Source organism: Schistocerca piceifrons, chromosome 2, assembly GCF_021461385.2.
Source record: "Schistocerca piceifrons isolate TAMUIC-IGC-003096 chromosome 2, iqSchPice1.1, whole genome shotgun sequence".
Lineage (NCBI taxonomy): Eukaryota > Metazoa > Arthropoda > Insecta > Orthoptera > Acrididae > Schistocerca > Schistocerca piceifrons.
In genome coordinates this window covers 709,752,314-709,766,458 of record NC_060139.1, presented here as the reverse complement: position 1 = coordinate 709,766,458, position 14,145 = coordinate 709,752,314, and the positions used below count along the sequence as shown (strand labels likewise).

The following is a 14,145-nucleotide window of genomic DNA, read 5'->3' as shown; positions in this document are numbered from 1 at the left end:
AGATTTGCAAAGGAGAAAAGGGACTCACTTGCAATGGAAAGAATATACCGCATACCATGCTCATGCGGAAAAGTTTATGTTGGAATGACTGGACGATCGATCAGCGCCAGGATCACAGAACATAAGCGACATTGCAGGTTGTAGCAGGTGGAGAAATTGGCTGTGGCAGACCACGCGTTGTGTGAGACTGACCACGTAGTAAAATTCGCCGACACGGAAGTTATGGCTGTTGAGAAGAACTATCGCACCCACTTGTTCAGAGAATCTGTAGAAATACAAAAAAACGCGAACAGATTCGACAAGAAAGAGGAAAGCCTCAAGGTAAACGGATCCTGGCTTCCCGTGCTGCAGCGAACGACCGTCGCAGGTAGCAAGAGGAGAACCGCACCGAAAATGACCGCGGAGAAGCCCTCGGAAGTTGGCGTGCCAGGTACATACAGTCTGCGGCCTCGAGCTCAGCTCAAGTCCAGCAGCAGCAATGGAGGGTGAAACTTCGTTACAAGGCCAGCAACTCGTGCTGGCGAATCGTCAGGAAAATCATCAGACGAACGTCGACCGAAGAACCCGAGACAGGAGCCAACAGGCAGTTTGTCAACAGGCGGCCACGAAAACCTTAACAATATTGTACTGAAAACGGTCCTGAAATCTCCAACGTTACTACCGCTGGAAGCAAAAAGGCTATAGGCCACCACATTGTAGCATACTGGTAAATGTTTGCATGGCTGTCACCGTGCAACATTAATTTAATTGTAGATGAAGTGCCGGTAAGCGTATTAGTAATGCTCACTTTCTCCTTCCCTAGCAATATTAACTCATCTCTTTACCAGTACTATGAACTACTATCTCTGTTATACAAAAATCTGTAAACCTCGAAAGCACTTTTAGCTGACAGTATAGATTAACGATGCACTTTTTGTTCCACGAATTACCAAGCAGGTTCTTTCTCTGTTTTAAGAAAAAAATATGTTTCTTATATGTTATCGTAACGAGAGTAAGTCCTCCGAATTTTGTAAGAGATGTTGTACTTCTTTTTGATTAGCCTACCAAACACTTTTCTCCAAAGAGTTTTCTAGACGCCAAATGAAAACAAATACGTTACAGTAGAAATTATTCATTCGTAGCGTGACCTTACTTTGCAATTAAATAATTGAAAAATTATAAAAATAAAATTGACGAAACTGATCATGAAACGATTACGGTAGCGTTGATTTGTTTGTGTCGAATTGGCTACATAAGAAGAACTGGTAACTGAGCCTTGGTGCCATTGAATTAGCAGACTGTTCTGTCTGGCACCACTGCCTCAGGTGTAGTATCGACTATCCCTCTTGCGGCCCCATTGCCAATATCTATGAGGAAGAGTTGGTATCTGTGGGTTGTATCCTTAAAAGGTCTTTCTTTTGCCGATATATATACGGCGTTCGCTGGCCCGAGGAGGGAGGCACCAAGTTTGGGGATTGGCGGTAGCGTCGCGAACAGAGGCGGCCACGAGGTCCGAGCGGCCGAAACCACGAGCTGCACAAGGAGGGCGTGCGCAGAGCGAAGATACCGGAGTACTTCACCGGGGTCAGCGTTGCCTACAAGCAGCAGGCCGACACTCCGTCGGTTGGTTGGCAACATTCGTGTCGGACGACCGCTCGTGTCCTGGCTGCCCTCTTCTACCTGCCTTTATCGGCACCACTCAGAAACCGCTGCGACGCACCATGGATCCATGGAACTGCTTGGTGATAAATGGGAGTAACATTTTGTAATCCTCGTGGTGATTTGTTTCATTATCTACCTGCCCTCCTTATTATTTTCTGGTTTGTACCCGCCCCTCAGAGTTTTACTCGGTCGGCTCTTTGGTCCTAGATATAGGCAGTAGTATTTTACTAAGACACTAGTTGTTTGAAAATTTGTCCCGCTATTATGTGGCCTTTCCTTTCTGGCTTGTACCTGATCATTAATGTTCTAAATAATCAGCTCTTTGTAGTAAATACAACCGGAACAATTGTACTAAGACACAGGTTGTCGTTAAACAATTGAGGGACCTTGTGGTTAGATTTAGCTGTTAACCGGTACAGTTCTTTGATTGTAGTTGCATTTCTCAGTCATTAGTTATAATCTGAACAACCTGTTGTATTACGCTGTTCGTTCGTTGTTTGAAAGACCTGGTCATTATTGGTGTATTTTAGCTTGATCTTGTGATTCCGTCGAGTGAGTTCTCTTGTAGTAAATATTCACAAGTGATGTTTTAAGACGATCCTTCAGAGCCGTCTTAATAACTGACAATCAGTTTAACCTTGGAAATATTAACAGCCAATTGTCACCAGGGCTTTAGTCAATTGTCAGAAGGGACGGGTTGGGAACAAGTCGCACCTTGGTTGTCGATTGGAATTAAGTGGTTGGTTGCTTTGAAGTAAGCCTTATCATTGTCATATTGTTTGCAAATCTGTTTAACCTTTAAGCACATTAACCCCAAACCTTTCGACATACAGATTTCAAATTAAAAGCTTAATCATTTGTTTTGAGTAATTGAATACTCATGTCATCAATGGTGCTTATATCGTTTTCATGTGTTGCAGAAGGGAATTTAACAAGACAGACAGTGTCCAGCGCGGTAGCAAACACTGCGTTTCACCCGATAACGGGCGGGCTGCAGGTCCAGCCGTCTTGTAATCATTGTCATATTGTGCTATACAGCACTTCAGATTTCTTTTGCAAGATAAAACCTCTTGCAACTTGAGGTTTACTATCAAAAGAATTTTGCAAATTTGTTCATTTTGTCAAAGAAAATTTTATCGTTAAATGTTTCGATTGTCTGATAACACAGTTTCTATGTTGTTAAATAAACAGGTCCTGTGGAAAGACAGTTATGTTGGTGGATCCTCCCTTCCACGTTTTCTGTAATTCCAGTAAGTACCACGTTTGAGTAACAATATTAATTTGATAATTACAGAGCTAAGATCGGATGTAAATACTACTTTCATTGTTGGTTACTGGGAAGGAGACATACAGCCCGTACTGATAGTGAACTAAAATTTCGCATAAACCACTTTAACAGTCTCTGAGGGAACTATCATACACCGTTAAAATTCCTTGAATGCTCTCCATAGTCTCATTCTGAGACAAATCGCGACCGTGTTGTCCACAGGTGTGGCTGTACGTACACAGCATAAATACATAACCTTGTAAGGTCTGTAGAGTGAAATGTTCAGAACATTTTGGAGACGATATGTACAAGGGCAAAATGTTTGTGAACTTAATAGAATGCATACTGTGCAGTAGGACAGTAATGGTGATTAGCAACGATATAATATATGATTGTTTCCACTTAATGTTTATCGCAAATGCAGGTATATACACTCCTGGAAATGGAAAAAAGAGCACATTGACACCGGTGTGTCAGACCCACCATACTTGCTCCGGACACTGCGAGAGGGCTGTACAAGCAATGATCACACGCACGGCACAGCGGACACACCAGGAACCGCGGTGTTGGCCGCCGAATGGCGCTAGCTGCGCAGCATTTGTGCACCGCCGCCGTCAGTGTCAGCCAGTTTGCCGTGGCATACGGAGCTCCATCGCAGTCTTTAACACTGGTAGCATGCCGCGACAGCGTGGACGTGAACCGTATGTGCAGTTGACGGACTTTGAGCGAGGGCGTATAGTGGGCATGCGGGAGGCCGGGTGGACGTACCGCCGAATTGCTCAACACGTGGGGCGTGAGGTCTCCACAGTACATCGATGTTGTCGCCAGTGGTCGGCGGAAGGTGCACGTGCCCGTCGACCTGGGACCGCACCGCAGCGACGCACGGATGCACGCCAAGACCGTAGGATCCTACGCAGTGCCGTAGGGGACCGCACCGCCACTTCCCAGCAAATTAGGGACACTGTTGCTCCTGGGGTATCGGCGAGGACCATTCGCAATCGTCTCCATGAAGCTGGGCTACGGTCCCGCACACCGTTAGGCCGTCTTCCGCTCACGCCCCAACATCGTGCAGCCCGCCTCCAGTGGTGTCGCGACAGGCGTGAATGGAGGGACGAATGGAGACGTGTCGTCTTCAGCGATGAGAGTCGCTTCTGCCTTGGTGCCAATGATGGTCGTATGCGTGTTTGGCGCCGTGCAGGTGAGCGCCACAATCAGGACTGCATACGACCGAGGCACACAGGGCCAACACCCGGCATCATGGTGTGGGGAGCGATCTCCTACACTGGCCGTACACCACTGGTGATCGTCGAGGGGACACTGAATAGTGCACGGTACATCCAAACCGTCATCGAACCCATCGTTCTACCATTCCTAGACCGGCAAGGGAACTTGCTGTTCCAACAGGACAATGCACGTCCGCATGTACCCCGTGCCACCCAACGTGCTCTAGAAGGTGTAAGTCAACTACCCTGGCCAGCAAGATCTCCGGATCTGTCCCCCATTGAGCATGTTTGGGACTGGATGAAGCGTCGTCTCACGCGGTCTGCACGTCCAGCACGAACGCTGGTCCAACTGAGGCGCCAGGTGGAAATGGCATGGCAAGCCGTTCCACAGGACTACATCCAGCATCTCTACAATCGTCTCCATGGGAGAATAGCAGCCTGCATGGCTGCGAAAGGTGGATATACACTGTACTAGTGCCGACATTGTGCATGCTCTGTTGCCTGTGTCTATGTGGCTGTGGTTCTGTCAGTGTGATCATGTGATGTATCTGACCCCAGGAATGTGTCAATAAAGTTTCCCCTTCCTGGGACAATGAATTCACGGTGTTCTTATTTCAATTTCCAGGAGTGTATAAGTGAATCAAATTTACTGAAAATTCATAATTATTCGCTTCTCTAATTTCGAGGCCTCGCAGATAGGAAATACTTTGTCACTTCTGAAATCTCAGACCAGATCCTATACGTGGCAATGGGACAGTTGCTCGTTGACCCGATCAGGCTTAATGTTCTTCAGTATATGTAAACTAGATACCTCATTTTCTCGTATATTACGTATTGTAAAAGAAACTAGTAGCACTCGTTATTACAACAATAATATTCACGTCGCACAGTTTATCATGACCTTGTCGACGTGATATTAAACCATACATAGGCGTAATTTTCTGTCATCTTTAGAATTTGTCAGCTTTGCAGCATATAACGAGTACTCGCAATAACAATAATCCACGTAATACTTATACATTCAGTTAGATCCACGTAAATATTGCGTCTCCATGTGTGTTGTTAAATGCTTTCCAAGTTACTAGACCAACATGCAAAGTACATACCGAATCACAGCTAACATGCAAGCAGAATTTGTTTGATATTATCTGTATATTAATAAAACGTCCAGTTTTTGAATTCTGAGAGACTAGAGAAACAATAGTTAGCGCAGACGATTACTATACAAATGCTTTTACACCATAATTATTAAACAGAAATGAAAACATTTATTATACGTACGTTGTGTGTAGCTAACTAATTCGAGGTCAGTATTGCCAGCCATGAAAGGAACCAGATTGAAGCGGCCTTCAGACAAAAGCGTCCACGGCTCTTCTGCCAAGAACGCCCCGTCGAGCGCCGGTTCAGCGCTCGGCACCCAGATACACGTGAACGACGTCATGCTGTCCTGCCACAGAAAATTTTCGTACATACTTACTACTGTTACTTCCAGCAAGGACAGCCTATTCAGTGTGAAGTTCCCTTCAACTAAAGAATATATAAAGTAAAGTTAATGCTTTTTCTTTAAATTATATTGAACGCTTTTCCTACATACAGCGAAATCAGCAGTTATCCAACCAATAATGAAGCTTACTAAGTTACATAGCAATACATTATTTCGTTTAAATTCTACGGCTGTAGCATTTGATGAACAACATATAGCGTTTATGCGAATAATGATCGTAAAATCATGGCGTAATCCTTTTTGTGTTGAGTTTACAGTGTTTTGCCTAAGTTTATTTTTATGATAGTGATAGATGCAGCACTACTTACATTAGACCCTATTACCCTGTACTTATCTTCCATTGTCATCGGAAAAGAGAAATATTTCTTTAAACCGTCAGATAGTTCTGCTGACTTGGAAATGCTATTCATCATTTTCAGCTTGGTACCTGTTAGGCGGCCACTGTTGCTTGGTTTCAGTGCTTCTCCGAAGTTTCCTTTTCACAGCATATCGCCAATATTACACTACTGGCCGTTGAAATTGCTACACCACGAAGATGACGTGCTACAGACACGAAATTTAACCGACACGAAGAAGATGCTGTGATATGCAAATGATTAGCTTTTCAGAGAATTCACACAAGGTTGGCGCCGGTGGTGACACCTACAACGTGCTGACATGAAGAAAGTGTAAGGAGGAGAAATGCGTACCATTACGTTTCCGACTTAGATACAGATCGGATTGTAGCCTATCGCGATTGCGATTTATCGTATAGCGACATTGTTGCTCGCGTTGGTCGATATCCAATGACTGTTAACAGAATATGAAATCGGTGGCTTCAGGAGGGTAATACGGAAGGCAGTACTGGAGCCCAAAGGCCTCGTATCACTAGCAGTCGAGATGACAGGCATCTTATCCGCATGGCTGTAACGGATCGTGCAGCCACGTCACGATCCCTGAGTCAACAGATGGGGACGTTTGCAAGACAACAACCATCTGCACGAACAGTTCGACGACGTTTGCAGCATCATGGACTATCAACTCGGAGACCATGGATGCGGTTACCGTTGACGCTGCATCGCAGACAGGAGCGTCTACGATGGTGTACTCAACGAAGAACCTGGGCGCACCAATGGCAAAACGTCATTTTTTCGAATGAATCCAGGTTACGTTTACAGCATTATGATCGTCCATACGTGTTTGGCGACATCGCGGTGAACGCACATTGGAAGCGTCTATTCGTCATCGCCATACTGGCATATTACCCGGATTGATGGTATGAGGAGCCATTGGTCACACGTCTCGTTCACCTCTTGTTCGCATTGACGGCACTTTGAACAGTGGACGTTACATTTCAGACGTGTTACGACTCGTGGCGCTACCCTTCATTCGATCCCTGCGAAACCCTACTTTTCAGCAGGATAATGCACGACCGCATGTGGCAGGTCCTGTACGGGCCTTTCTGGATACAAAAAATGTTCGACGGCTGCCCTGGCCAGCACATTCTCCAGATCTCTCATCAATTGAAAACGTCTGGTCAATGGTGGCCGAGCAACTGGCTCGTCACAGTACGCCAGTCACTACTCTTGATGAACTATGGTATCGTGTTTAAGCTGCATGGGCAGCTGTACCTGTACGCGCCATCCAAGCTCTGTCTGACTCAATGCCCAGGCGTATCAAGGCCGTTTTTACGGCCAGAGGTGATTGTTCTGGGTACTGATTTCTGAGGATGTATGCACCCGACTTGCGTGAAATGTAATCACACGTATTTGTCCAATGAATACCCGTTTATCATCTGCATTTCTTCTTGGTGTAGCAATTTTAATGGCCAGTAGTGTACTAGTGCATATGTAAACTCACGTGAAAACATTCAGGCAACGAGCTAGACACTTTGAGTTCCTTCATTCGTGCCAAGTCTCTCATTTCTCTCGGTTGATTCGTTGTGAGGGCCAGCACAATATGTAGTTGTGTCAGCACAAGTATTGTCTGGGATACATGGCATGACACTGGGTACAGGGCACTCAGTGGACAGGATGGATACGTTAACCCATGTTGTGTGCCATGGTCTCCCATCTCAACGCATTATGAGTGTGTGATCTGTACACACTCAATGTTATCCCCCTTCTCAATATCACCAATATCAAAAATCACATTAGCGACATAATACCTAGTCTTTAGAAGTTATGACTGTATGGTTTTCGTCATTTCTGCGTCCCACCAGCGCCAGAGGTAGCTAACGTCGTGACAATTGGAAATAAAAGCTGGCAACTGCTGTTTTCACGTCAAATGTCGGGTTTGTTAATTAAATCGCAGAGGGAAGTAACTCTGCGGGCAGCGCTTTTGTCACTCGTAGAGGAAACTTGGTATGACTCTGACAGATGATTTTGTGTTATGAAGTTTATGAAAATTGCACTTTATGAACTGAGAAACTTATATGCCATTCCGAGAACAACATAACGGATGGAAGTTTTCTCCTCTGAAACATAACGTAAGTGCTAAGGAACAGGTAAGCCTGTTGATTAAAAAAATCTGCAGGATGCAATGGATAAAGAAGCGTTGGGTTCAAAAATTAAATCACTACTTCTCTAGGAATGTACGTATCACTGACATACATGTTAACACCCCTGCAAAACCCAGTGTCTATTAAAGCCTATTTATTAGTCTATTCAGAATGTTCTTTCTATTTTAATCTGTAGAACTCTTGGTTCATTCACAAAAACAAGTTTTTTATTGGATATGCGATGTAAGACAATTAGGCGAGAGTATGACAGTAGTAAGGCAGACAATTATACCTAAGGGATACATCACAGGTAACTGACGTGAAAGTAAGTTACAGCACTATATTTTCCATGAAAATTATTAAATGGATGTTATGGCATTCTATGGCATTCTGTGTCTTACAATTATTGTTATTTGCTTTTGGTTTGTCAAAACAGTTTTCATGTGTTGTAAAACGCAGCGATATAACTAAAAGTTTTTCATTGACTTAAAGAAAATAATGAGTGACATATACATACCTCTTCCGATAGAGCAACATACGGGTCCATCACTAGCGTAGACGGATCTATATTTTTCAGAAAATTTACGAGATCGTTTGAAGTATTCCCTGTGTATCCCAAGTGTTGGGCAAACCTTATCGCCCTGTCTGTTGCATTTCTAGAGAACGCCCAAGGGTTTAATGTCGATCCGCTCATTGCTATGGCGTTCTTGAATAGACCTGACGAGGAACAAAGTTTTCTGATAAGTAGATGCATTTAAGTAGTAGGCAGACATGAAAACAACACTTTTCCATTTAATAAAGTTTGCATATAAACTGTTTCAAACCGCATTTCTATTTTTATAACGTACGTGCATAGCTAATGTGAGCTGCAAGACGTCAGAGTCAATATTTAATACTGTTTGACGCATAATAACAATGCTTGTAGTATATAAGCATAGACATAATATTATGTGTATAAAATAAATACTAGTTTAATACACGCTTCCAGGTATTGTCTAGAACAGACTCCTCTCTCTGAGAAGTAATGCTGTCAAAGCAGGTAAAACAGCAGGTATCACCTTTAAATGTCGATGTCTCACTGCCATAAGCCGAAACTGATAATACACACTGAGTGTGAGCTTCCTTTTCCAGACGAATCGGAAGTTTGCTTCAGTTTAATCAGCAATGCACTCGACATTTTAAGATCTCTATTTATTCATTTCACTTTTTATTGCGTTATCGTCGTCACCTTCGCTAAACAGAAAAACGCATCAACAGTTTGTAAGACTTCACTGTTAATTTGTAGTTCTCGCTTTTCAGTTTTGATTACATTGTTACCGGTTTATTGTAAAAGCCTACTTTCAAAAATTCTACAATTAATGCTTCTATTCCTGGTAGCATTTTTATCTGTTTTAGAAGCAAAAAATACATTCTCATCAGCAAAATAAGGTTGGTTGAGATTAGATTTTCCGCCTTTGTTTCCCTGGTTGCGTAATAAAAAGAGGCCTCGAGGGTGGTTGCAAGGTTTTGGAAGACACAGAAGGTTCTTTCTGACTCCTCTTTCAGTCCTTCATTTCTCGTAATCCTGATGAGATCTGACTTGTGTTGTAAGAGAGATTTTCATATTCTCTAGTATAATAACACAGATTGCTTCTTAAAGCTCGTCTGGATGTACGAGTATCTTTTTTAATTTCACTCTAGATGTGCGAAGGGCGAACAAGAAGCTTCAACTGATGAGGCAATACGGAGGTGATGGAGTTCACCTGAAAAGATAATTACTTACACTACCGTTTTTTTACTATTTTTCTGTAGGAGCGAGTCTTATGTCTGTAGGATAGTGTACCTACGGACGCAGGAAATCTTTTGGTCGGTACTTCAGACTGGAGACTGATTTTAGAATCACATGCACTAGATATCGACAGTTTACTCCTTTTTCAACCGTTTTTGTTCTTGTTAGATATGAGGTTTTATTTTGCGCAGTATTTGTAAATAATTCGCGTTCTACAAATTTAAGTGCTGTATAATACACACATAAAAAAAAGTTTTGCATCACTCGGTTCCGAGAGTTCCGGAACTTGTACATAAAATTGGAATAGAGATCAACATAAATATCGTTTACGCCCTTTTTATTGCTCACGAAAATCACACAAACTGAGATGTTAAAAATGACAGTGTTCATGGCAAGACTGTTTATCTGGAACGAAAATTTTATGACCATCCTGTAACATTAAAAGAAACCATATTCATTAATTGTTCTTGAATTATATTAACAACATACATTTTAGAGAAGTGTAATTAGTCCACTACCTAAAAATAACTTTTACTACACTCCTAGCAGTGTCAATGCTTGTCCAATAACGCGTACTACCGTCTTTATGAAAACCACAAATAAGTTTAAAAATGCAAATTTTATTCATTGTTTTTCACATTTACTCTCAACATATTTCTGAAGAAGTTCGTGATGCATAAGGACGGCCATGAACCTGCTAATATTGAATAAAACATTCATTGGGGAACTCTGTATTTCCATCATTTTAGAGATGGTTGCGGGACTCGGCTGTTCGATAGAGGACGTCAAATTAAACACCTTTCAACAGTCAAATTTCCAACCTTATTTTATTTGTGCAACAAGTTTCAGCGTTTTACTAAGCCATCTTCAGACCCCTGGCCGACGTAGAGGAAGAATCTTCCTCGGTTGTGATCAAGTCGGCGGTGATGGTTGAAGTGATAACTGTAGCAAAAATCTACTAATACCAGTATTGCTGGCTCCTGTTTTGATCACAGCCGAGGTAGATTCTTCCTACCCATCGGCCAGGGGCCTGAAGATGGAGTAGTAAAACGCTGAAACTGGTTGCCAAATAAAATAAGGGTGGAAATTTGGCAGATGAAAGGTATTTAATTTGACATCCTTCCTTCACTGGGGAAAGTGACAACTCCAAGGTTACATTTTACTTACAAATTTAAAACATGCATGGAACCTACTAGAAGAATTCATTAAAAATTTATATTTATATATTAAAGTATAAAATAATTGAGTAGATTACAATACTTTCAGATGTAGGCATAAAGTACCGTTCCTCCCTTCCCATTGGTGTTGCAGAGGATAAAGGAAATAAGAAATTTAAATGCTTTCGATTTTTTGTCGTAAAACAAGCAGAACGTGAAAGACATAGAACAAAGGAGACCCAACAAAATTCTCCGTTAATTCCGAAGTGCAGAAGAAACATCGACATGGAACTCATTATGGAGATTAGACAGTACTGAAAAAAATCCCTACAAGCACTAGAAATATACTAGACGAGATCATAAGGTGTCAAAATAAGAAATAAACGAAGAAGTAAGAAATATTATAGAAGTCAAAGAAAATGCAACTAAAAGATTAGAACAAAGGCAGTTACTGTTGTCCAGACATGTCACAAGAATAAACGAAGGTTGTTGATCAAATTAAAATCAAATGTATGTCCCAACATGAATAAATATAAAAAAACAGTGCCATTTTGATAAAGTGGAATAAATACCGCCATACAGAAGAGAAGTATAAAGGATGTTGAAATGCAGGAAACATGATAGAATCCTCGCTGGCTGTTAAAGCCACCTTTCAGAATTTGGTGCCACCACGTCACCAAGTAGCTCCCTGTATTGTTTGTCTCATGAGCCTGTGCTTTCCTAGTTCTCTTCTTAGGGGACATGTCTTGATCCTTTCATGGATTGGCCTTAGACCTTCCACGTGGCGGAAAGATATACTAACCTACAGAAGTGGATTATATTAAAAAAGTAAATTCTTGTTAGTCACTTTGTCTCATTAGTTATTGTTGCTCACCATTTCTTCATTCTCATTGTTGTCTGTAGACACATAATAATTATCTTTTAAATCACAAAGGAAACGATGTTATGTTGTTACTGGTGATCAAAAGATAAGTTAGGAAACAAAAGCCAGGAAAACGGTCAAAATGGATAGAATACATTAACGGTATAGTGAAGAAAGATTCTTCACTAAAATATAAACCCGAAGAGGACAAAAGTCAAAGAGGCTGTGGAATAATCGATATGGTAAACAGAAAATGCTTATGGTTTGATTGTAGAAGTTCTTTGTAAATGCTCCAAAATTTTAAAAGAACAGGATCCAATGATAAAAAAATGATCTCAACATGAATTTTACTGGGTATATGCATACAGATGTTACTTATAGGTAAAATGTCTTAATCTAAATTCAAGTAGAATTATCTTGTTCGTTTGTTCTGCTGCTGGAGTAGTTAGTAGAGAATTTGAGGGGAGTAGAAGGGCAGTGGGTGGCCAGAAATCTTTGGCTAATCTTCTGCTGGTGTGAAGCGGTGCCTCTTTGTTGTGATCTATGCCATAGCGATTAGCTCCGCCAGTGCACCAGCGATGGAGATGAAGCCTTGGGTTCTCAGAATCACTGTGGTATCTATCACAATAACGAGGCACAGCTTCATTCCAGCAGAAGACAAAAGTAGACATTGATATCTTGCCATACACTGCCCCCCTCCCTCAAATGCTGCACCAAGTTATTTTAGGTTATTTGCAGCACCAACTAAACGCAAAATACGTCAGTGTTACAATATGCTATAACTCTTGTAATACGTATTTATTGTTAGTGTTGTTTTTCCAAAGTGAGATCATTTTAAAAGTACTCAGTGACATTGTAACTAAGAAAGTAATGTTTGGAACATATATGGTGTCAACAAATTTATAAGTTAATATAGTTCTCTATTTTTCTCTGATAAAAAGTACAACAAGCAACAGTGCTCAAAAGTTAGTTCGCATAAACTAGAAACAATTAAGTCGCACTTGGATTTACAGGCTATCCAAAATTTCTTTTGACTCTTTGATCTAAGAACTGAATAATACTTTTTTGTCCTTTAAGAAAATCCTCAGATTTTGTACAGATATGTTATGATAGGCTGAGAACTTTTAAGAAACACGATTGTATTGGAGAGCGTAGCGTCATTTCTGGATGACTTTTACCTCCTGCACAGAAAATGACTGATTCTGAATGGCTCTTACGTAGACGAAGACAAACTCGAAATCCGGAGGAGTTTGAGTATTTGAATAAACAAGTGGAGATAGAACATAAAAGTAATAAAGAAGCAGAAATATGTTTACTCGAAGAAACGCCGTTCTGAACAGATTGCTGAAGTTACTGCACGCCAAGGTTGCCGAAGGAAATGTGGACACAATCTGAATTATATATGAAGATGGTATCTGTTCTTTCAGACATGTTCGAAAGAACAGATACCATCTTCATATAGATAAAGCTTACCGGCCAATGATCTTCTTCTTCAGTACGGATGCACTCACATTGCTCAAACTCTTACGGGAAGTTGGAGATGTGGGTCTCACGGGGAGCGTACCAGAGATAAGTCCGTGCAGTCGCATTATCTTCTGTGTCCGCCATGGTCAGTCGGATCATTTCATTGTAGCCATTAGCCATTTTTGTTACTGTTTTTGGCGAGTAAAAAAAAAAAAAAAAAAGACTGAGTGTCTGCCATGTAAGCAGAAGATCCTGGGTTCGGGTCCCGGTCAGAGCACATTTTTCAAGTGTTCCTGTTGATATTTATCAACGCCTGTAAGCAGCTAATGGTCTAGATTTCACTGTAATTCCAATCTGAATTATGGTTACAAGTAGTACCAACCAAGGGCAATTTTTTTATTTCCAGGTTTTAAACCGTATAAATATCCAGTATAGTAAAGCTGAAAGACAAATACAAGAAGGCCCGTAAATTTAGGATATTTGGTATCATTCTCGAAGAAAAGAAAAGTGTATGGTCAATTTTTCCGGTGGTTGGCATTTCTAGGGTTAATTTAAACTAAGACATTTTATCCTTAAGAACATTTGTATGTATAAAAGCGCCATGATGACGAAATCATGCTCAAAATGCTTTGCAGTTAATGTTAGGATTAACATTAAATAAAAATGTGTGACTGGTAGTCGGAAAGCACAAATAATTAGTGAAGAAGAGTTTTTGGAAAGAGAATTAAGTTCAGGGAGAAAAAACAGAAACTTGTTTGCCGACGACATTGTAATTCAGTC

The 14,145-nt window shown here is 41.4% G+C and overlaps 1 protein-coding gene across 1 annotated transcript in view; it reads right to left on the bottom strand.

The window, feature by feature from the left end:
- The window catches only part of LOC124775778 (esterase FE4-like), a 105,494-nt gene that overhangs the window by 32,792 nt on the left and 58,557 nt on the right, over window positions 1-14,145 (bottom strand). The window contains exons 6-7 of the mRNA XM_047250607.1: window positions 8,632-8,831; window positions 5,413-5,578 (exon numbers count right to left, since the gene is read on the bottom strand). Of these exons, the coding sequence (XP_047106563.1) occupies window positions 5,413-5,578; window positions 8,632-8,831 (366 nt within the window). The remainder of the gene's footprint in view (window positions 1-5,412; window positions 5,579-8,631; window positions 8,832-14,145) is intronic.